The sequence below is a fragment of the Hyla sarda genome, chromosome 11, assembly GCF_029499605.1.
Source record: "Hyla sarda isolate aHylSar1 chromosome 11, aHylSar1.hap1, whole genome shotgun sequence".
Lineage (NCBI taxonomy): Eukaryota > Metazoa > Chordata > Amphibia > Anura > Hylidae > Hyla > Hyla sarda.
This window is the reverse complement of record NC_079199.1, coordinates 102,847,470-102,870,977: the sequence shown is the minus strand read 5'-3', so window position 1 is coordinate 102,870,977 and position 23,508 is coordinate 102,847,470. Positions and strand designations below refer to the sequence as shown.

Sequence of the window (23,508 nt, the reverse complement as noted above, 5' to 3'; positions counted from 1 at the left end):
GATAGATAGATAGATATGAGGTAGATAGATATGAGATAGATAGATAGATAGATAGATATGAGATAGATAGATAGATAGATATGAGATAGATAGATAGATAGATAATAGATATGAGATATATAATAGATAAGCAGAGTCCATGTACAGCTGATGATCTATTGCACATATATATTATACACTGGGGGGGGGGGGGATTTATCAAAACCCGTCCAGAGGAAAAGTTGCTGAGTTGTCCATAGCAACCAATCAGTAGTGTTTGGCGCGAATATTCGCATTTCAAATTTTTATCTCAAATATCTCAAATTCGTGAATATTGTGAATATATTCGCTATATATTCGAAATTACGAATATTCACTTTTTTCCGCATATTCCATCTTTTCACTTGTGGACCAATTAGAATGATGCAAATACACTTGTCAGAGGTTATCAACAACATCCCTAGCAACCAATAGGAAAGCTGCCCCCCCCCCCCCCCCCACTGTTTTCTTCCTCGAATACACAAATATGCGAATATAACAAATATGCGAAATTCGCGAATATAAAACGAATATTCATCTATATATTCGCAAAATATCACAAATTCGAATATGGCCAATGCCGCTCATCACTACCAATCAGATCGCTTCTTTCATTATTAAAAGGGCCTCTGCAAAATGAAAGCAGCGATCTGATTGGTTGCTATGGGCAACTCAGCAACTTTTCCTCTGGACGGGTTTTATAAATCTCCCCATTGTCTATAAATATCCCTCCTCACTGGATACAGGAGACGTTTCCTCCCTCGGTATAATAATAATAATGTCTCCCGGGTCTCCTCTGGTATTGGGGTGACCTTCCTGTCCATCAGCAGCCTCCCCCTGTCCTATAGGCTGTAGCCCTGTCTCTGAGGTTAGCAGAGGGTCTTCCTGCAGCTGCTTCCCTCCTCCTCCTCCTCTCCTCCTCCTCCTCCTCTCCTCCTCCTCCTCCTCTCCTCCTCCTCCTCCTCAGTCGGGGGCAGCACACAGCACATCGGGCAGATCTCAGCAGCAGTCAGCACTACAGATGCTCTGGACAGCGCCAGCCCCATTATCCTGTGGATTAGTCAGGAGAGGGGGCAGCGTGAGGGTGATCTAATGGGGGCATCCTGCTGATCACTGGGGGTAGGGGGCTGCTGATCTCATGGGGGCATCCTGCTGATCACTGGGGGTAGGGGGCTGCTGATCTCATGGGGGCATCCTGCTGATCACTGGGGGTAGGGGGCTGCTGATCTCATGGGGGCATCCTGCTGATCACTGGGGGTAGGGGGCTGCTGATCTCATGGGGGCATCCTGCTGATCACTGGGGGTAGGGGGCTGCTGATCTCATGGGGGCATCCTGCTGATCACTGGGGGTAGGGGGCTGCTGATCTCATGGGGGCATCCTGCTGATCACTGGGGGTAGGGGGCTGCTGATCACCTGCCCATCTCAGTGTATACAGCCTTGGATGTGAACCTGTCTGGGAACAATATGGACAGACGCCATTGCCAGGATGAGGAGCCTGCAGGAAGCAGCAGTGACAGCCACAGGGAGGAACCCAGGTAGAATCCATTCCCCCATCATTGTGCTCTCTCCTCCATCTGCAGGGTGTGATGTGTCTCCTTGCTTCCTCCTCATACCTGCATCAGTGCCCCCTACCATACCTGCATCAGTGCCCCCTACCATACCTGCATCAGTGCCCCCTACCATACCTGCATCAGTGCCCCCTACCATACCTGCATCAGTGCCCCCTACCATACCTGCATCAGTGCCCCCTACCCCTCCAATAAAGCTCCATGTCACCCTGACCCTTTGTATATGCTTTGTGCCCTGTCCTATGTTCTGTCCTATGTCCTGTCCTGTGTCCTGTCCTGTGCCCTGTCCTGTGCCCTGTCCTATGTTCTGTCCTATGTCCTGTCCTGTGTCCTGTCCTGTGCCCTGTCCTGTGCCCTGTCCTATGTTCTGTCCTATGTCCTGTCCTGTGCTCTGTCCTGTGTCCTGTCCTGTGCTCTGTTATATGTTCTGTCCTGTCCTGTGTCCAGTTCTGTCCTGTGCCCTGTCCTATGTTCTGTCCTGTGTCCTGTCCTGTGCCCTGTCCTATGTTCTGTCCTGTGTCCTGTCCTGTGCCCTGTCCTGTGCCCTGTCCTATGTTCTGCCCTGTCCTGTGCCCTGTAATGTGTCCTGTTCTGTCCTGTGCCCTGTCCTGTGCCCTGTCCTGTGTCCTGTCCAGTGCCCTGTCCTGTGTCCTGTCCTGTGTCCCGTCCTGTGCCCTGTCCTGTGCCCTGTCCTATGTTCTGTCCTGTGTCCTGTCCTGTGCTCTGTTATATGTTCTGCGCTGTCCTGTGTCCTGTCCAGTGCCCTGTCCTGTGTCCTGTCCTGTGTCCTGTCCTGTGCCCTGTCCTATGTTCTGTCTTGTGTCCTGTCCTGTGCTCTGTCCTGTGTCCTGTCCTATGTTCTGTCTTGTGTCCTGTCCTGTGCTCTGTCCTGTGCCCTGTCCTATGTTCTGTCTTGTGTCCTGTCCTGTGCTCTGTCCTGTGCCCTGTCCTATGTTCTGTCTTGTGTCCTGTCCTGTGCTCTGTCCTGTGTCCTGTCCTGTCCTGTGCTCTGTTATATGTTCTGTCCTGTCCTGTGTCCAGTTCTGTCCTGTGCCCTGTCCTATGTTCTGTCCTGTGTCCGTCCAGTGCCCTGTCCTGTGTCCTGTCCTGTGCCCTGTCCTATGTTCTGTCTTGTGTCCTGTCCTGTGCTCTGTCCTGTGTCCTGTCCTATGTTCTGTCTTGTGTCCTGTCCTGTGCTCTGTCCTGTGCCCTGTCCTATGTTCTGTCTTGTGTCCTGTCCTGTGCTCTGTCCTGTGCCCTGTCCTATGTTCTGTCTTGTGTCCTGTCCTGTGCTCTGTCCTGTGTCCTGTCCTGTCCTGTGCTCTGTTATATGTTCTGTCCTGTCCTGTGTCCAGTTCTGTCCTGTGCCCTGTCCTATGTTCTGTCCTGTGTCCTGTCCTATGTTCTGTCTTGTGTCCTGTCCTGTGCTCTGTCCTGTGCCCTGTCCTATGTTCTGTCTTGTGTCCTGTCCTGTGCTCTGTCCTGTGTCCTGTCCTGTGCCCTGTTATATGTTCTGCGCTGTCCTGTGTCCTGTTCTGTCCTGTGTCCTGTCCTGTGTCCTGTCCTGTGTCCCGTCCTGTGCCCTGTCCTGTGTCCTGTCCTGTGTCCCGTCCTGTGCCCTGTCCTGTGCCCTGTCCTATGTTCTGTCCTGTGTCCTGTCCTGTGCTCTGTCCTGTGCCTGTCCTGTGCCCTGTTATATGTTCTGCGCTGTCCTGTGTCCTGTTCTGTCCTGTGTCCTGTCCTGTGCCATGTCCTATGTTCTGCCCTGTCCTGTGTCCTGTCATGTGCTCTGTCCTGTGCCCTGTCCTGTGTCCTGTGCCCTGTCCTATGTTCTGCCCTGTGCCCTGTCCTGTGTCCTGTCCTGTGCTCTGTCCTGTGCCCTGTCCTGTGCCCTGTCCTGTGTCCTGTCCAGTGCCCTGTCCTGTGTCCTGTCCTGTGTCCCGTCCTGTGCCCTGTCCTGTGCCCTGTCCTATGTTCTGTCCTGTGTCCTGTCCTGTGCTCTGTCCTGTGTCCTGTCCTGTGCCCTGTTATATGTTCTGCGCTGTCCTGTGTCCTGTTCTGTCCTGTGCCCTGTCCTGTGCCCTGTCCTATGTTCTGCCCTGTCCTGTGTCCTGTCCTGTGCTCTGTCCTGTGCCCTTTCCTGTGTCCTGTGCCCTGTCCTATGTTCTGCCCTGTGCCCTGTCCTGTCCTGTGCTCTGTCCTGTGCCCTGTCCTGTGTCCTGTCCTGTGTCCTGTCCTGTGCCCTGTCCTGTGCCCTGTCCTGTGTCCCGTCCTGTGCCCTGTCCTGTGCCCTGTCCTGTGCTCTGTCCTGTCCTTTTCCCTATCCTGTGCTCTGTCCTGTGTCTTGTCCGGTGCCCTGTCCTGTGTCTTGTCCTGTGCCCTGTCCTGTGTCTTGCCCTGTGCCCTCTCCTTTGCTCTGTTCTGTGCTCTACCCTGTGCCCTGTCCTGTGCCCTACCCTGTGTCCTATTCAGTATCCTATTCAGTCCTGTGCCCTCCCCTGGTCCTGTCCTGTGTCCTGCCCTTTGCCCTGTCATGTGTCCTATCCTGTGTCCTCTTCTGTGCCCTGTATTGTGTCTTGTCCTGTGTCCTGTCCTGTGCCCTGCCCTGTGTTCAGTCCTGTGTTCAGTCCTGTGCTCTGTCCTGTCCTTTTCCCTGTCCTGTGCTCTGTCCTGTTTTCAGTCCTGTGTCCTGTCCTGTGTCCTGTCCTTTTCCCTTCCCTGTGCCCTGTCCTGTGCCCTGTCCTGTGTTCAGTCCTGTGCCCTGTCCTGTGTTCAGTCCTGTGCCCTGTCCTGTGTTCAGTCCTGTGCCCTGTCCTGTGTTCTGTCCTGTTTCCTGTCCTCTGCCCTGTCCTGTGTCTTGTCCTGCGTCCTGTCCTGTGCCCTGTCCTATGTTCAGTCCTGTGTCCTGTCCTGTGTCTTGTCCTCCGCCCTGTCCTGTGTCTTGTCCTGTGTCCTGTCCTGTGCCCTGTCCTGTGTTCAGTCCTGTGTCCTGTCCTGTGTCTTGTCCTCCGCCCTGTCCTGTGTCCTGTCCTGTGTTCAGTCCTGTGCCCTGTCCTGTGTTCAGTCCTGTTTCCTGTCCTCTGCCCTGTCCTGTGTCTTGTCCTGTGTCTTGTCCTGTGTCCTGTCCTGTGTTCAGTCCTGTGTCCTGTCCTGTGTCTTGTCCTCCGCCCTGTCCTGTGTCCTGTCCTGTGTTCAGTCCTGTCCTGTGTCTTGTCCTGTGTCCTGTCCTGTGCCCTGTCCTGTGTTCAGTCCTGTGTCCTGTCCTGTGTCTTGTCCTCCGCCCTGTCCTGTGTCCTGTCCTGTGTTCAGTCCTGTGCCCTGTCCTGTGTTCAGTCCTGTTTCCTGTCCTCTGCCCTGTCCTGTGTCTTGTCCTGTGTCTTGTCCTGTGTCCTGTCCTGTGTTCAGTCCTGTGTCCTGTCCTGTGTCTTGTCCTCCGCCCTGTCTTGTGTCCTGTCCTGTGTTCAGTCCTGTCCTGTGTCTTGTCCTGTGTCTTGTCCTGTTCCCACTTTTGTATCCTGCCCTGTGCCTTCTCCCGTGCACTGCCCTGTGCCCCCTTTTCTCCATTCTGCACCCTGCCTTGTGATCACCCATTTATGTCCCTTACGTCCCGCGTCCTCTCCTGTATAGATAATACATCACTAGTACCTCCATGTTTCCATCTCCGATATCTGTTATGTATCAGATAATACATTAGTTTCCCTACCTGGGCCTCTTGTATAACTACAACTCCCATCATGTCCTGACAGCCCGAACGCTTCATAAGCTCCTTCATCTTTCCATCTCATAATACATATGGGGGAGGGAGATTAATCAACATCTGTGTGGAGAGAAAGCTGACCAGGTGCCCATAGCAACCAATCAGATCGCTGCTTTCATTTTTGAAAAGGCCTGTGAGGAATGAAAGGACCGATGAGAAAAAAATGCAATTCTGCCCTATTTGGGGTTATTTTATGGTGCTGGGGAGATTTATCAAAACCTGAGGAAAAGTTGCCGAGTTGCCCATAGCAACCAATACGATCACTACTTTCATTTTCCACAGGCCTTTTTAAAAAAAAAAATGAAAGAAGCGATCTGATTGGTTGCTATGGGCAACTTTTCCTCTGGACAGGTTTTGATAAATCTCCCCCTATATACCCTAGAATTTTTACTTTGTTATTATTTATTACTGAGATGCCAAATTTATACAGTTTTTTTCTGTTATGTTTTGTATTATGTTTGTTTGTTAGGTAACAGTTTACTAAACCAAAAACTATTCTAATATTATGACTTTTTGATTTTTTTTCCATTTATGACACTATGTGGAGGCTTTATTTTTGCGCCGTAATCTGTTGTTTTTAATAACACCATTTGGGAGTAAATCGTACTTTCTGATCAATTTTTTCTCAATTTTTGTTGTTGTCTGAAATATTGTGTTTTTTTTATGCTTTTTTGTTTTGTCTATGATGTTTACCGTGTGGGATACATAACATTATATATTAGGAATGTATGCGGCTCTTATAAGGCCAATAGCAGGGGCTTCAGGCATCAACTAGGGGAGAAGTATTTTTTATTATTATTTCTTTTCTACTTTTTTTATTTGATTCCGTCTTTTTTTTTTTTTCCCTTTTGTTCTTTTTTTGGGGTCTTGTATCCATTTAGTGGGTTGGGTTTGTGATATATAAGGGAATACTCTTGCTTTTAGGGTATAAAGTGGCATTGAAGGGGTACTCTTTGTTTTCGAATCAACTGGTGCCAGAAAGTTATACAGATTTGTAAATTACTTCTATTAAAAAATCTTAACCCTTCCAGTACTTATCAGCTGCTGTATGCTGCACAGGAAGTTGTGGAGTTCTTTCCAGTCTGACCACAGTGCTCTCTGCTGCCACCTCTGTCTGTGTAAGGAACTGTTTGCAGGAAAGGTTTGCTATGGGGATTGCTCATGCAATCAGAGGTATTGACTTTAGGGCTCGAGGTGAGAGATAAAATCCAGCAATGCCTCCTGAGACAGCAAAGGGTGATGCATTGTCTTGGGAGAGAGGGAGGAGCCGGGGAGCTGCTGAGACAACACTACACTGACAATTAGAGGGCTACACAACTTCACATCAGAAGAAAGGCAGTTGCTGAGACAACACACTGACAATGAGAAGACAATGCAACTTCCTGTCAGTTGAGAGAGAGGGAAAATGCCACACTGACAGTGAGAGGGCTACACAACTTCCTGTCAGGAGAGAGGGAGCTGCTGAGGCAACATACTGACAATGAGAAGTCAACACAACTTCCTGTTGGGAGAGAGGGAAGGGAAAACAGCACACTGACAATAAGAGGACTACACAACTTCCTGTCAGGAGAACAGGAGGAGAGGAGTCGGGTAGCTGCTGAGACAACACCACACTGTAACGAGAGGACTAAACAACTTCCTGTCAAGAGAATAGGAGAAGCTGATGAGACAACTCCACAATAAAAATAAGAGAACTGCACAACTTCCTGTGAGTAAAAAGGGAGGAGCCGGGAAGCTGCGGCGATAACACCACAGTGACAATAAGAGAACTACACAACTTCCTGTCTGGGGTAATTGAAGGAAAAACATGCTGAAGCCAGTACAATTTGTCATAACACTATATAAGTAAGTGATATATCTGGGTTGATTATTTTCTCATTTAAAGGACATCTGCAGCGTGATTAACACTTATCCCCTATCCACAGGATAGGGGATAAGTGTTTGATCGCGGGGGGTCCGACCGCTGGCACCCCCTGTGATCTCCTGTACGGGGCCGGGGCTGTCCCGTGCAGGGGGCGTGCTGGCCGCAGCATGACGTTGTAGCCGGCACGCCTCCTCCATACATCTCTTTGGGAGAGGTGGGAGGCAGCGTTCGTGCCTCCCCCAATAGAACTGTATGGGGACGGGGAGGAGACGGGGCGTCACCGTCGACCTCTAGGTCAACGCTACGCACCCTCGTTAGGGAGATCTCCGGGGGTCCCAGGGTCGGACCCCCCCGCAATCAAACACTTATCCCCTATCCTGTGGATAGGGGATAAGTGTCATACCACTGCAGTTGTCCTTTAAAGGGGTTATCTAGGAAAAAACTTTTTCAACTGGCTCCAGAAAGTTAAACAGATTTGTAAATGACTTCTATTAAAAAAAATCTTAATCCTTTCAGTACTTATGAGCTGCTGAGGTTGAGTTGTTGTTTTCTGTCTAAGAGGCTCTCTGATGACACTTGTCTCGGGAACTGTCCAGAGTAGAAGTAAATCCCCATAGCAAACCTCTTCTACTCTGTGCAGTTCCCGAGACAGACAGAGGTGTCAACAGAGAGCACGGTTGTCAGACAGAAAAGAACAACTCAACTTCAGCAGCTTATAAGTACAGGAAGGATTAAGATTTTTTAATAGAAGTAATTTACAAATCTGTTTAACTTTCTGGCACCAGTTGATATATCTATATCTCTATACATATATTTACATATATATATATATATATATATATATAAAGTTTTTCCTGGAACACACCTTTAATTACATTTTACTGATACTGGAGTACCCCTTTATTAACCCTTCATGATGTAGTTATATGAGATACATTCAGCCGGCTATCTATTGTAGGAATGGCTGCCTCTCCTCCCTTCAGTGTATAGACGTCACTGTGTATAGATCTGACTTGGCCAGTGTATACGGCTCTTTACATAGGACATTTCTCCTTCCCCGTCGTTCGTTTCCAGGGGCTGCGATCTGTCGTCTTCCCCTTATCTCTTCCTATATTTCCTCTCTGGTTGTTTTTTATGGAGGTTTTAAGTGTTTCCGGTGAAATCTGTGGATGGTTTAATGTTTACTCGGCCTCCGTCCCCACAGTCCAGAGGTCACGTATTAGGACTGCGCCACAAACACAACTCTGCTGGAAGGTGATGATTGGGTAGCATCAGGCCTTGGGTGCCTCCAGCTGTTGCAAAACTACAACTCCCAGCATGCCCGGACAGCCAACGGCTGTCCGGGCATGCTGGGAGTTGTAGTTTTGCAACAGGGCCGCATGAGGCGAATTAAAAAATGTATTAATTTTTTTTGCGAATTTTTTAGCGAATTTTTTAGCGAATTTTTTGACAAATTTTTTTACTTTCTAATGGCACCCTTTATTTTTTGAAGGAGACGTCGTACATTATATTACAATAAAATGCATGAACCCAAAACAGTTCTGACATTTCATGATTTAATTTATCTTTACGGCTCTGGGGTAAAAATGACTTTATTCTGTGGGTCATTACAAATATGGCGAATGTTTTTTTTTTTTTTTTTTGTCATGTATTACTATTTTTAACCCCTTCCCGACCTATAATGAACATTTACGTATGAGGGAGCCGGGCCCTATTTAACAGTTTTTGCGGCCCACCCACCCGGGTGATTGGTTGCCAGTGTATCCCGAGGAGTCGGTGGCCTAATAGATCAGTGTTTCCACATAACTGATCTATTACATTGATCTGTTACAGTGTTTCCCAACCAAAGTGCCTCCAGCTGTTGCACTACTGAAAACTCCCAGAATTAAGTAAACCCTCAGAAGCTGCAGCAGCATAGAAAACATTATAGAGCATTATGAGCAGAGTAAGCTGTGAATCCAGCTTTGGGGGTGAGATGTAGGACTTGCTAGAGAGTGCCGCTAGTTGTTGCACAACTCCAACTCCAAGAATTTAGTAAACCTTTAGAAGCTGCAGCAGCATGGAAGACATTATAGAGCAGTACTAAGCGGTGTAAGCTGGGAATCCAGCTTTGGGGGTGAGATATAGGACTTACTAGAGAGTGCCGCTAGCTGTTGCCCAACTAGAACTCCAAGAATGTAGTAACCCTTTAGAAGCTGCAGCAGCATGGAAGACATTATAGAGCAGTACTAAGCGGTGTAAGCTGTGAATACAACTCTGGGGGTGAGATATAAAACATACTCGAGAGTGCCGCTAGCTGTTGCACAACTACAACTCCAAAAATGAAGTTAACCCTTAGTAGCTGCAGCAGCATGGAAGACAAGATAGCTGTCTGCCAAACAAACCTCCTTATATGTATGGCCACCTTCATAAAGCAGTACCTGCACAGGTGTCCTTCTACATCCATATAGAAGAATGAGTGGGCCCCACAATCCCTATCTTACTGATGTCTTTGGGAATCAGGGCACTGACCACAGAACAATATAGTTGGTCTCTGACTGCTTAACCCTTTTGATGCCACGGTCATTAGCGAGGGAGGAGAACTCAACTTGTGCATGTAGGAGACGTAGATGTAATGTCTGTCTTGGTTACGTTCAGACACGGCCATTGGATTTAGGTTGTGTCTGAACAGTTTGTTGTTTCCTGGCTAGGGAATAGTTAAAGCTTTTATCCTTTCACCCAATGGCAGTGCCAGTGCGTGTGTGTCTAGATAACTCCAGCTCAGTCTTGTACATGTACACAGCGTTGCACCCCCCACCGTAGTGCTGGGCGGTATACCGGTATGGATTTTTGCCCGTAATGGGGGTGGTCCGGGCCATCCATCCTTCCTGTAGTGTCCGGCGGCATTCCGGGTGGAGGGTGAACCGGTCCGGGCTGTCCTTCTTCTCCGGGTGTGCTCTTCTCCACTCCGGGCAGGCTCCAGCCTAGTACGCTGCATAGACGCCGCTATGCCGTGACGTCAGGTGCGTCGCTGCGCACGGGCGTCACTGCGCAGCAGCGTCTATGCTGCTTTACTAGGCCGGAGCCCCCCGGAGAAGAAGGACAGCCCGGACCGGTTCACCCTCCACCCGGAATGCCGCCGGACACTACAGGAAGGAAGGATGGCCCGGACCACCCTGACAGGTAGGGGGAGAGAAGCGGGTGGTGGCGGCGGCGGTCTATGGCACCGCAAAAGCCACTGCAGTGCATTGATTTAAAGCGCCCGCTTTAAATCAATGATCTGCAGCGGTGTCGCGGGGGGATAAATAGCCGATAACTTATACTAGAATATCTGTATAAGTTATCGGCTATCGGCCCTAACCTCCACCGATTATCGTATCGGCCCTAAAAAAACGATATCGGTCGATCCCTATTTGTTAGTACATGTACTTATCATAGAGTTCATGATCACTGAATTAGTGTTTCCTCCGAGCTTTACCATTGGTCTATAGCTGTGATCTTCAACCTGCGGACCTCCAGATGTTGCAAAACTACAACTCCCAGCATGCCCGGACAGCCAACGGCTGTCCGGGCATGCTGGGAGTTGTAGTTTTGCAACATCTGGAGATCCTAGGGTTGAAGACCACTGGTCTATAGTGTCCTCCGTGCTTACTCACTTATCTGTGTCCTCTTAACTTTATCTGTTTATGTTAGTTATCTGAGTCCAGTATTTATAGTGTTCTATGTTCCTGTAATGTTTCTGGCTCGTGCATTATTATCTGTTTTTATGCCACTGCACTTTAGCTCAGGGAGGGACCGGCACCCAGTTGTCGATCCATCGGTTAGGATGGATGGGTAAGTAGGCAGGGAGAGTGTTTTTAGGGTTCACTCTCCCTGTCTTCCCCAGTCGCTCCTGGCAGTAGACCACTGATTTAGACAGCCCCCTGAGCGACCTCCATATAAACACTATACAGCGGTTGTTAAGGGGTTAAATATCTAAATGGGGTCTGAAGATTTTCCCTCTGAGTTATTTTTATCCGCCCGCAGAGGAAGAATCAGATCTTAATTACAGTTTTTGAGCGGATCCCGGCACACGAGCCAAATCGGGGAGCGACTGCCAGGCAATCTATCTGCGGTCGGGAGGTTTTAATATCTCATCCAAAACGTTCAAAGAGTCTTTGCTTGATATAAAGCCGATGATAAACAACTTCTGGCGTTACAGAAGGACTCCGAAAATTCACTGCGTCTCCCTAGTGCCAGCCTGTGCGATCAGAACGTTATGTTCTATGTGTCTGTCCAGTGGGCGGAACAACAACTGGGCTTAAAGGGGTACTCCGGAGGCAAACAAGTGGCATACAAGTGTTTTCAAATAAACTGGTACCAGAAAGTTAAACAGATTCGTAAATTACTTCTACATAAAAATCTTCATCCTTCCAGTACTTATCAGCTGCTGTATGCTCCACAGGACGTTGTGTAGTTCTTTCCTGTCTGAGCACAGTGCTCTCTGCTGACACCTCTGTCCGTGTCAGGAACTGTCCAGAGTAGAAGCAAATCCATATAGCAAACCTCTCCTGCTCTGGACAGTTCCTGACATGGACAGAGATGTCAGCAGAGAGCACTGTGGTCAGACAGAAAAGAATTACACAACTTCTTCTGGAGCATACAGCAGCTGATAAGTACTGGAAGGATTTAAGATTGGTATATAGAAGTAATTTACAAATCTGTTTAACTTTCTGGCGCCAGTTGATATGTAAACATTTTATTTCCTCCGGAGTACCACTTTAGAGTCCGGCTGGATGTTGCAAAACTACAACTCCCAGCATGCCCGGACAGCCGTTGGCTGTCCGGGCATGCTGGGAGTTGTAGTTTTGCAACAGCTGGAGGTCCACCATTTGGAGACCACTGCACTACACCTTATCACTGTTAACCCCACGCTGTATTACGGCTGACACCCACCTGCAACAGCTGGGATAGGAGATAACTCTGTCATGTAACCATTTAGATGCCACATTCAGTGGGTGCCCTCTGTCCCCCCAATGGGCCCCCACAATGCAATCAAGGGTCAAGGGATTCATTTGGCAGCCATGGACCTACTGGAGGCCCCAGGTCTGCTAGGATTACAGTTTACACTGAAAAACATAAGTAACACAATGTGCTGTATTAGCAATTGTGCCCACTAGTGGTCAAGTACCCTAGCGGGGCTCTAGTGTAAACTCCTGTATACTCCCCTGATTAATTTAAAGGGGTACTCCGGTAGAAAACTTTTTTTTTAATTAACTGGTGCCAGAAAGTTAAACAGATTTGTAAATTACTTCTATTAAAAAATCTTAATCCTTCCAGTACTTATTAGCTGCTGAATACTACAGAGGAAATTCTTATCTTTTTGGAACACAGAGCTCTCTGCTGACATCATGAGCACAGTGCTCTCTGCTGACATCCCTGTCCATTTTAGGAACTGACCAGAGTAGGAGAAAATCCCCAGAGCAAACATATGCTGCTCTGGACAGTTCCTAAAATGGACAGAGATGTCAGCAGAGAGCACTGTGTTCCAAAAAGAAAAGAATTTCCTTTGTAGTATTCCGCAGCTCATAAGTACTGGAAGGATTAAAGGGGTATTCCAGGCAAAAACTTTTTCTTATATATCAACTGGCTCCAGAAAGTTAAACAGATTTGTAAATGACTTCTATTAAAAAATCTTAATCCTTCCAATAGTTATTAGCTTCTGAAGTTTTCTGTCTAACTGCTCAATGATGATGTCACGTCCCGGGAGCTGTGCATGATGGGAAAATATCCCCATAGAAACTGCACAGCTCCCGGGACGTGAGTCATCAGAAAGCAGTTAGACAGAAAACAGCAACTCAACTTCAGAAGCTAATAACTATTGGAAGGATTAAGATTTTTTAATAGAAGTAATTTACAAATCTGTTTAACTTTCCGGAGCCAGTTGATATATATAAAAAAAAGTTTTTGCCTGGAATACCCCTTTAAGATTTTTCAATAGAAGTAATTTACAAATCTGTTTAACTTTCTGGCACCAGCTGATTTAAAAAAAAATTAAAAAAAAAGTTGTCCACCGGAGTAACCCTTTAAGGCACATATGATATTGTAAAGATATAGTTAACATAGTCAATAAACCATCACTCGAAAAGTCGATGAAGCACTGTGAAATGACGAGAACTTGAAGACCGCAGTGTATACCGACACTAACATTACCGCACTCCAACAATGGACACCATGGGGAGAACCCTGCGGACCTGTTATAACTCAACGAGGTCCATTAGGTGCCATTGGAACCCATCATAGGGTATGTTCACATGGCAGAATGTCCTCCCGGAAATCCATTCCGTAGACAACAGGTGCCAGCAGAACATGCCGGCACTAGGACCGCTTGGAAATGCATTGCCGTCTCTATACACGGAAATGCATTTTCCAGCGGATCCCGCAGAGGAAATTGACGCATGATTTTCATTTTCGTGCCAGATGTTTCCACCGTGTGCTCAGCGCAGCCTAAAAAAACATTTTCCCCTAACACTTAACCATAGCAAACAGTGTAACAATAGCTGACGCTATAAATAGTTGTAACCCCCCTGTAATGGCGGACATCAGCGATCGCGCTGATGTCCGCCAGTAAACCCCTCAGATGCAGTGATCACTACAGATCATGGCATCTTGCGGTCGTTTGAATGGATGATCGGATCACACGCAGCACTGCCACGGGGATCCGATCATCCAAGATGGCGGACAGAGGTCCCCTTACCTGCTCAGGCCGTCATCCCGGGGTCTTCTCCTCTGGTCTTAGATGGAAGATCGCCGATAATATTGATCACTGCGGTTGGACGTTTGGCTTATCTTGGTTTGCGCACCGATATTGGTGTGAGGTCTACGTTGTATTGGGCCCACAACAAGGTGAGTGCTCATACTACTCACCCTGAAACGATATTATCTACCACCTGGATGATGGCACTTAGAGCACCCTTTTTCTGTGCTCATATGTGACAAATTTTACAAGGATAGACTCATAGGGAAACTTGGGAGCCTCAGCAATTAGGTGGACATCATGGACGGGTGCTCCATTTCGTGACGTCCATCTACTTGCCCAGGCTGCTGAGGATATTCTGGTCTCCTTGGGGTTTCCCCATGGCTCTATCCTTTTGGGAATATAGATTTATGATGGGGGTTCCTCATGCAGAAGGCAACTTAGGCAAAAATAATTAGGTGCCATTCCATGAAGTCCATCTACTTGCCAATGATCTTCTGGTCTCTTGGGTTTTCCCCATGGGTCTATCCTTGTGGCATTTGTCCTATTGGTCAAAGGGGAATATAGATTTACGGTGGGGGTTCCTCATGCAGAGGGCAACTTCAGCACAAATAATTAAATGCCATTCCGTGACGTCAACCTACTTGCCGAGGCTTCCAAGGAACGTCTGGTCTCCTGAGGTTTCCCTCAAGGTTTGTGATTCTGACCTCCTGCTTGGTTTGCACACCAGTATTGGTCTACCTTGGTGTTGGGCCCAGAGCACAACTCAACAAGGTGCGTACTACTCACCCTAAAACATTATTTTCTACAAACTGGATGACGGCCCTTTTTTGTGTTCATATGGAACTAATAGGACAAATGTTACAAGGACAGACTCACAGGGAAACTTATGAGACCAGATGATCCTCGGGAGCCTCGGCAAGTAGATGGACGTCACGGAATGGTGCCATTCCATGACATCCATCTACTTGCTGAGGCTTCCGAGGATCTTCTGGTCTACTAAGGTTTCCCTCAAGGCTTCTGAGTTGCGGTTGGACGTTTGGCTGATCTTGGTTTGCGCACCAGTATTGGTGTGAGGTCTACGATGGTGTTGGGCCCACAACACAACAAGGTGAGTGCTCACCCTAGAACAATGTTATCCACCACCTGGATGACGGCACTTAGAGCGCGCTTCTTTGTGTTCATATGTGAGAAATAGTACGAATGGCAGGAGTCCAATAGCTCTGAACTGCTGCGGGGTCATGTGCTGCGGTGATTACGGACAGAGCACCGAGGAGATTACTGGGGCGGGATTGTTTATTCCCCTCATCGCCGGCAGATGTAGATTGTCTCATCACGCAGAGTCAGGAAGTCATTGGATTAGCAGCTAAACCAGCACCGCGCTCCGTCCCAGAGAGGAGCCTTCATCCCCATCGGAGAAAGCTCCAGAAATGTGTAATTACAGCCGCTACTTCATTTAATGGAGATGATAATGACAGTCGAGCGATTGCAGGAAATGGCGTGCCACAGCGCCGGATCTGTAGAGAAACAAGCTGTGTACAGAGTCCATGTCAGATGTATTTAAAGGGGTATTCCATGAAAAAACAGATTAAAAGAATATTAATCCTTCCAGTACTTATCAGCTGCTGAAGTTGAGTTGTTCTGTCTGACCACAGTGCTCTCTACTGACACCTCTGTCCAGGTCAGGAACTGTCCAGAGTAGCAGCAAATCCCCATAGCAAATCTCTCCTGCTCTGGACAGTTCCTGAGACAGACAGGGGTGTCAGCAGAGAGCACTGTGGACAGACTGAAAATAACAACTCAACTTCAACAGCTGATAAGAACTGGTAGGATTAAGAATTTTGTAATAGAAGTAATTTACAAATCTGTTTAACTTTCTGGAGCCAGTTTTCAAGGAATATCCCTATAATATGTACGGGGTCTCAGGCCCGGCTGTTTTTAGATAGTGTGTTGTATGTTTGGTGTTGGCTTTAGATCGTACATCGTCCTTCTCTGATAATTCTTCTGGTTTTACTTCCCAGAAACCTGATCGATGAAGAAAATTACGAAGGGAATGAAAAAGAGAACATAGCTCTGGGTAACCTCACGCCAAACACCGCCACACTGCAGAAGGTCCACCACTGCTTCCCGAAGGAATCGCCCACTGGCGTTAGAGACCGTCTGTCTACCTCCAGTCACTACCACCAACCACCGATGAGCAGATCCAACGGGCAGCTGTCCCCCCGCGGATGTGACTCACGTCAGCATCAAAAGTGCTGCCACTGCAACCACCAAGAGCGCAAACTAAGCTACACCGTGCCGCAACTGCCGGGACATGAGGACCATTCCAGTGTTACCACTTCTACGGATGTCTCCCACCCGCCCACTGGCTGTATCTGGAAGCAGTGGGACAATGAACAGAGGGTGAAACAGCCGCTGCAACGCCACGTAGTAACTGTAAGGTAAATGGATTCTACATGGGGGCCTCCGGGCCCAATGCACAAGCTGTAAAAGGGGTCTTACAATATATGTGGATGTATTACCCTATTACCCTTGTATGTGGATGTATTAGCCGTGTATGTGGATGTACTACCCGTATATGTGGATGTATTACCCTTGTATGTGGATGTATTACACTTGAATGTGAATGTATTACACTTGTATATGGATGTATTACCCGTATATGTGGATGTATTACCCTTGTATGTGGATGACTACCCATATATGTGGATGTATTACCCTTGTATGTGGATGACTACCAGTATATGTGGATGTATTACCCTTGTATGTGGATGTATTACCCGTATATGTGGATGTATTACCCTTGTATGTGGATGTATTACACTTGTATGTGGATGTACTACCCGTATATGTGGATGTATTACCCTTGAATGTGAATGTATTACACTTGTATGTGGATGTATTACCCTTGTATGTGGATGTTTTACACTTGTATGTGGATGTACTACCCGTATATGTGGATGTATTACCCTTGAATGTGAATGTATTACACTTGTATATGGATGTACTTCCCGTATATGTGGATGTATTACCCTTGAATGTGAATGTATTACACTTGTATGTGGATGTATTACCCGTATATGTGGATGTATTACCCTTGTATGTGGATGTATTACCCTTGTATGTGGATGACTACCCGTATATGTGGATGTATTACCCTTGTATGTGGATGTATTACCTGTATATGTGGATGTATTACCCTTGTATGTGGATGTATTACACTTGTATGTGGATGTACTACCCGTATATGTGGATGTATTACCCTTGTATGTGGATGTACTACCCGTATATGTGGATGTATTACCCTTGTATGTGGATGTATTACACTTGTATATGGATGTACTACCCGTATATGTGGATGTATTACCCTTGTATGTGGATGTACTACACTTGAATGTGAATGTATTACCCTTGTATGTGGATGACTACCCGTATATGTGGATGTATTACCCTTGTATGTGGATGACTACCCGTATTTGTGGATGTATTACCCTTGTATGTGATTGACTACCCATATATGTGGATGTATTACCCTTGTATATGGATGTATTACACTTGTATGTGGATGTATTACCCTTGTATGTGGATGTATTACCCGTATATGTGGATGTTTTACCCTTGTATGTGGATGTACTACCCGTATATGTGGATGTATTACCCTTGTATATGGATGTATTACCCATATATGTGGATGTGTTACCCTTGTATATGGATGTATTACACTTGTATGTGGATGTATTACCCTTGTATGTGGATGTATTACCCGTATATGTGGATGTTTTACCCTTGTATGTGGATGTATTACCCTTGTATATGGATGTATTACACTTGTATGTGGATGTTTTACCCTTGTATATGGATGTATTATACTTGTATGTGGATGTATTACACTTGTATGTGGATGTATTACCCATATATGTGGATGTATTATACTTGTATGTGGATGTATTACACTTGTATGTGGATGTATTACCCATATATGTGGATGTATTACCCGTATATATGGATGTATTACCCGTATATATGGATGTATTACCCGTATATATGAATGTATTACCCGTATATATGGATGTATTACCCGTATATATGGATGTATTACCCGTGTATGTGGATGTATTACCCGTATATATGGATGTATTACCCGTGTATGTGGATGTATTACCCGTATATATGGATGTATTACCCGTGTATGTGGATGTATTACCCGTATATATGGATGTATTACCTGTATATATGGATGTATTACCCGTATATATGGATGTATTACCCGTATATATGGATGTATTACCCGTATATATGGATGTATTACCCGTGTATGTGGATGTATTACCCGTATATATGGATGTATTACCCGTGTATGTGGATGTATTACCCGTATATATGGATGTATTACCCGTGTATGTGGATGTATTACCCGTATATATGGATGTATTACCCGTGTATGTGGATGTATTACCCGTATATATGGATGTATTACCTGTATATATGGATGTATTACCCGTATATATGGATGTATTACCCGTATATATGGATGTATTACCCGTATATATGGATGTATTACCCGTGTATGTGGATGTATTACCCGTATATATGGATGTATTACCCGTGTATGTGGATGTATTACCCGTATATATGGATGTATTACCCGTGTATGTGGATGTATTACCCGTATATATGGATGTATTACCCGTGTATGTGGATGTATTACCCGTATATATGGATGTATTACCCGTGTATGTGGATGTATTACCCGTATATATGGATGTATTACCTGTATATATGGATGTATTACCCGTGTATGTGGATTTTATACACTTATTACATCATTTAGATGTCTATTGTATTGTGCATTGCCGCTTTTATACTATTCTCTTCACTCGTTGTGTGTTTTATGAATCTCTTTATACTAATATTGTGTTTCATTCTTTTTGAAGACATGATAAAGCGTTCCGGATGCCAAAAAGGTACGTATGAAACCTCCATCTACAACTCTACAGTAAACAATTCCCATATTGATGATATTCTTCATACACAGCTCCCAGCCAGTCCAATGTGTTTCCATGGTTACAGACTATTAACCCTGTGCAGTCTAATACTCCCTTTCCCCCTGCCTCCCCGCCCCTTCCTCCCCAGTTCTTTCTATCACGAATCGTGGGAGTGAGAATTCTGACTACTCTGACTACCCACTTCGTAGTCTGTTACCATGACGACACATTGGTGTGCATCAGATCTGTCCCCGCATGAAAATTAGGATGCATTGGAGCAATAAATAAAAGTTATTTATTGAAAGTTTTGGCCCCCAATAGCACTGGGACCCTCAGTGACTGGCTGTAATTTAAGAGGAAGTGTTCTGTTTCCCTGCAGCGCCTCCTTAGGGGGTATAAAGCATTACACCATTTCCATTGAAATGAACAGAGCAATTATATGAGGCAGTGGTCTCCAAACTGTGGCCCCTCAGATGTTGCAAAACTACAACTCCCAGCATGCCCGGACAGCCAACGGCTGTCTGGGCATGCTGGGAGTTGTAGTTTTGTAACATCTGAAGGGCCACAGTTTGGAGACCACTAATATAAAGCATGGCCGGAAAGCCTCTAAAAGGCCTGAATGGACAACTGGTGCCAGAAAGTTAAACAGATTTGTAAATGACTTCTATATAAAAAAAAAATCTTAATCCTTCCAGTACTTATCAGCTGCTGAATCCTCCAGAGGAAGTTGTATAGTTCTTTTCTCTCTGACCACAGTGCTCTCTGCTGCCACCTCTGTCCGCGTCAGGAACTGTCCAGAGCAGGGGATGTTAGCTCTGGGGATTTTCTCCTTCTCTGGACAGTTCCCGACATGGACAGAGGTGTCAGCAGAGAGCAGTGTGGTCAGAATGAAAAGAACTACACAACTTCAGCAGCTGATAAGTACTGGAAGGATTAAGATTTTTTTTTAATAGAAGTTATTTAAAACTCTGTATGACTTTTTGGCACCAGATTTGAAACCATTATTTTCCCTCTAAGATTATTCTGAACAGTTGTCGCATCAGGTTGTCTTATTCTATTAATGTTATGTATATACATGGGGGGGGGGGAGATTTATCAAAACCTGTGCAGAGGAAACGTCGACCAGTTGCCCATAGCAACCAATCAGATCGCTTCTTACATTTTTAACAAGGCCTTTTGAAAATGAAAGAAGCAATCTGATTGGTTGCCATGGGCAACTGGGCAACTTCCTCTCCACAGGTTTTGATAGATCTCCCTCATTGCATCAGGGGATAAATGTATAGAATCTGTTCTTATTTCTCAGTAAATCCCGTTCTTGTGATCTGTCTGCAGTTACTTCCAGCTGATCAGTGACTGGCCTCTCCCAATCTTGGCCGTCTGGTCGCTCCTTATGCTGGTGTGTACTTTGGCAGGCCTCCTGGTTGGACACGTTCCAGATTTCTCCAACCCTCTGATGGTGAGCGTTCTCCAGCTGGAGACTACACATGTTATAGGCTTAGGACAGAAAGCAGGCGCGTATCCCAGTCACAATGCATACGATCATAGGAAACATGGGCATTTTATAGGACGGGTTTCACCTGGAAAACAAGGGTTGCATCAGAGGAGACATAGGCCGCGTTCACACGGCGTAAATTCTGCATCAATTGTTTTTCAACTGTAAATTTTTATTGAGGTTTTTACATAAACAGAAAAATATACAATCAAGCAAGTAAGGTAAAGAAATTGTGGTGTCTCGGATGTGAAGGTGAGGTGTATGGGGCAGATGTTATAGCCCAGGGGCAGATGTTCGTGACGCCAGGGCGTGGTTTTCCCGGTAACCACCCAAATGGGAGCACCGCTATCTCTAGGTTAGGCAGAGCAATAAGAGTCCAAGACAAGGTTAGGGTTAACGGTAGCTTTACTGAGGTAGACAGATGGTAACAGTCTTTACAGCTCGGCCAGGATCCCAGAGAGGTGACCAGTAACACAGAAGGACCTCGCAGCTTGCTGGGACTTGTAGTGACTTTGACAGACTTTAGTTCAGCCACGCTGACTATAATAGACTTGACTATAGACTTGACCTGACTGTAGGTAGTGACAGTAGACATAGACTTGACTTACTGACATGTGGCTGGAGGGGGCTTGAGGCCTCCAGATGTGCTGGACACTGGCTCTGAGATGTCTTTACTATATCTCAGGATCTATGAGAGAGATTGTAATGGCCGCCGCTCTTATAAAGGGGGGCGGAGCCAGAAGCCCATAGGTCAAGCTGCAGGTCACCTGGTTGGCTGGTGCTCTCTGGGTAACAAACACATCAGGTGAACACATTATCATGTGACTAACTTAAAGGTCCTTAAAGGTCCTTTATACATAACACACATAACACTATACATAATATATATATTACTATGGGGGAGACACTGCAGGAGGGCCCCTAGGACACAGAGGGACTCAACCTGACAGGACTATATCCCGTACTGGGACATCACAAAATCACAGAGCCAATAAATTACAAAACAACCAGCATGAATGGTACCAGCAGTGACTAAAACAAGTCAGACAAAATGGCGTCTCTTTGCCAAACAATTGCAGTTATTTTGAAAATCCTATCAAAACACACATTAGGATTAAAAACCACGTAGGGAAGGGAGGGGGGGGAGGGGGGAGGGAGAAAGGGGGGGGGGGAATTCCGTAGTGTGTCCCCCCCCCCTCCTCCCCTCCCTTCCCTACGTGGTTTTTAATCCTAACAGATCAAAAGATAGGAGAGAACGTGAAAGGGGGTCAACAACATCAGCCCAGCAAGACCCCTGGAACCCCATTCCCTAACCATACTGGAGGACCATCCCGGAGAGAAATTAGGGGGATATAGAAAAGACTACAAGGGGGAGAAAGAGGAGAGGAGCCGAAAACCGCTGAGAACAATAAGTCCACACATAAGAGAGAACGACATTGGTCCCAAAAGAGGGTTCATGGGGGAAGGGGGAGGAAAGGCCACAGGAAGGAGTTAGGATGGATCGGGGCCAACCACAGTTTCTCTGATTCCATCCATTTACTGTAGACATTATACGTAGACCATGCTGCAAGATGGCGTAAATGCGCAGCCCAATAATATTTAATAACATCAGGAACTCCCAACCCTCCCAGAAACTTACTGCCAATCATTACCGACAAAGGGAGACGACGGTGTCATTGGGCATCACAGATAAACCGGGAAATAGCCTCCTGAAAAGAGCGTAGCGCAGCTAAGGGGACACGTACCGGTAGTGTATCAAAATAGTTAGAGTAGCTTAGGGTGGATGGTCCTTTTCACCGCCGCAATACGACCGAAAAGAGAAATGCACTGAGACCTCCAGAAACTGCATCTTGGGAGCGGCAAACGGCAGGACAGGTTTTTTTTTGTTTTTTTTTTTTCAGGACGAAAAAACGAAAGAAAAGAAAGAAAAAAACATGGGGAAATTTAGGGTCTATTCACACGGCAGAATTTCCGCACAGATTCCACCTGACATTAAAGCCCAATAGACTTTTATGGGATTCCGCACTCCTGTTCACACTTCTAAATTTCCGCATGCGGTTTCCGCACAGATTTCACACAAGCCAGAAAACACCCAAATGAATACGGAAGCGGAACTGGTGCGGATGTGCGGAAATTCTGCCGTGTAAATAGACCCTTAGCCTAAAGGAGCCAAAACATTTCCTGAGGAATTGACAAGGAAAAATCCTCATCAAATTTGCCAAAATCCTCTTCAATTCCTCGCCCAAATATCCTTAACAGAAATCGCCATCAATTCCTTGTCACAGCAGATTTGGAGCAGAGTTTGCGGAAGTGTAAGGTCGTGTTCACACCGGGGAAATTTTTACAGAATGTCTGTCTGGAAAACACGGCGGGTGCCGGCTGTGACATGCTGGCGCTAGGAATGCTGGGAAACGTGCCGTCTCCATAGACGACAATGCATTTCCGTGAGGGTTCCCGCCAAAAGTACTGACATGTCAATTCTTTTGGCGGAGGCCGGAATCGGGATTACCACGACAGATGTTTCCACTGTGGAAATTCCACCTTGTGCGCAGGATTACCACTGAAACCATGGCCTAAGGGAATCATTCCACGCGGAATCCTCCTCAGAGAATCGACATGTCAATCCTCATCAGATTTCCCATCGAAATCCACAGCTCTGAGTTTGAATTTCATGGCGGATTTGTGAGGTAAAATCTGTGTGGAAATCCGTGTGTAAGCTGCCCCGGTGTGAACGAACCCATAGACCCATCTAGTCTCTTCATAGTTGAATACGGTAGCCCAGATGGACCAATCTTATTCAGAACACGAGCTGCCATGTTTTTCCATAGTAACCAATCCTGGACCGGTTTCTAAGGAATCCATGTTGTTTTAGGATTCTTTTAGACCAGTGTTTCCCAACCAGTGTGCCTCCAGCTGTTGCAAAACTACAACTCCCAGACAGTCTCCATACACAGCTCCCACCCAGACCAATGTGTCTCCATGGTTACAGACTATTAACCCTGTGTAGTCTAATGATCCTTTCCACCTGTCTCCCCCCCCCCCTCCCCAGTTCTTTCTGAGTGACGATTTCACACTCTGACTACACACTTCGTAGTCTGTTACCATGAC

At 46.4% G+C, this 23,508-nt stretch overlaps 1 protein-coding gene across 2 annotated transcripts in view; it reads left to right on the top strand.

Moving 5' to 3' along the window:
* Window positions 1–1,347: 1,347 nt before the first annotated feature.
* The window catches only part of DISP2 (dispatched RND transporter family member 2), a 32,150-nt gene continuing 9,989 nt past the window's right edge, over window positions 1,348–23,508 (top strand). The window contains exons 1-4 of one of the 2 annotated variants that reach the window (XM_056546856.1): window positions 1,348–1,554; window positions 15,945–16,364; window positions 18,858–18,887; window positions 20,241–20,364. In XM_056546856.1, coding sequence (XP_056402831.1) covers window positions 1,484–1,554; window positions 15,945–16,364; window positions 18,858–18,887; window positions 20,241–20,364 — 645 coding nt within the window. In that variant the 5' untranslated portion in view covers window positions 1,348–1,483. Of the gene's footprint in view, window positions 1,555–14,942; window positions 15,358–15,944; window positions 16,365–18,857; window positions 18,888–20,240; window positions 20,365–23,508 lie in introns of those variants that run through there. The other variant, XM_056546858.1, reaches the window with a different exon arrangement.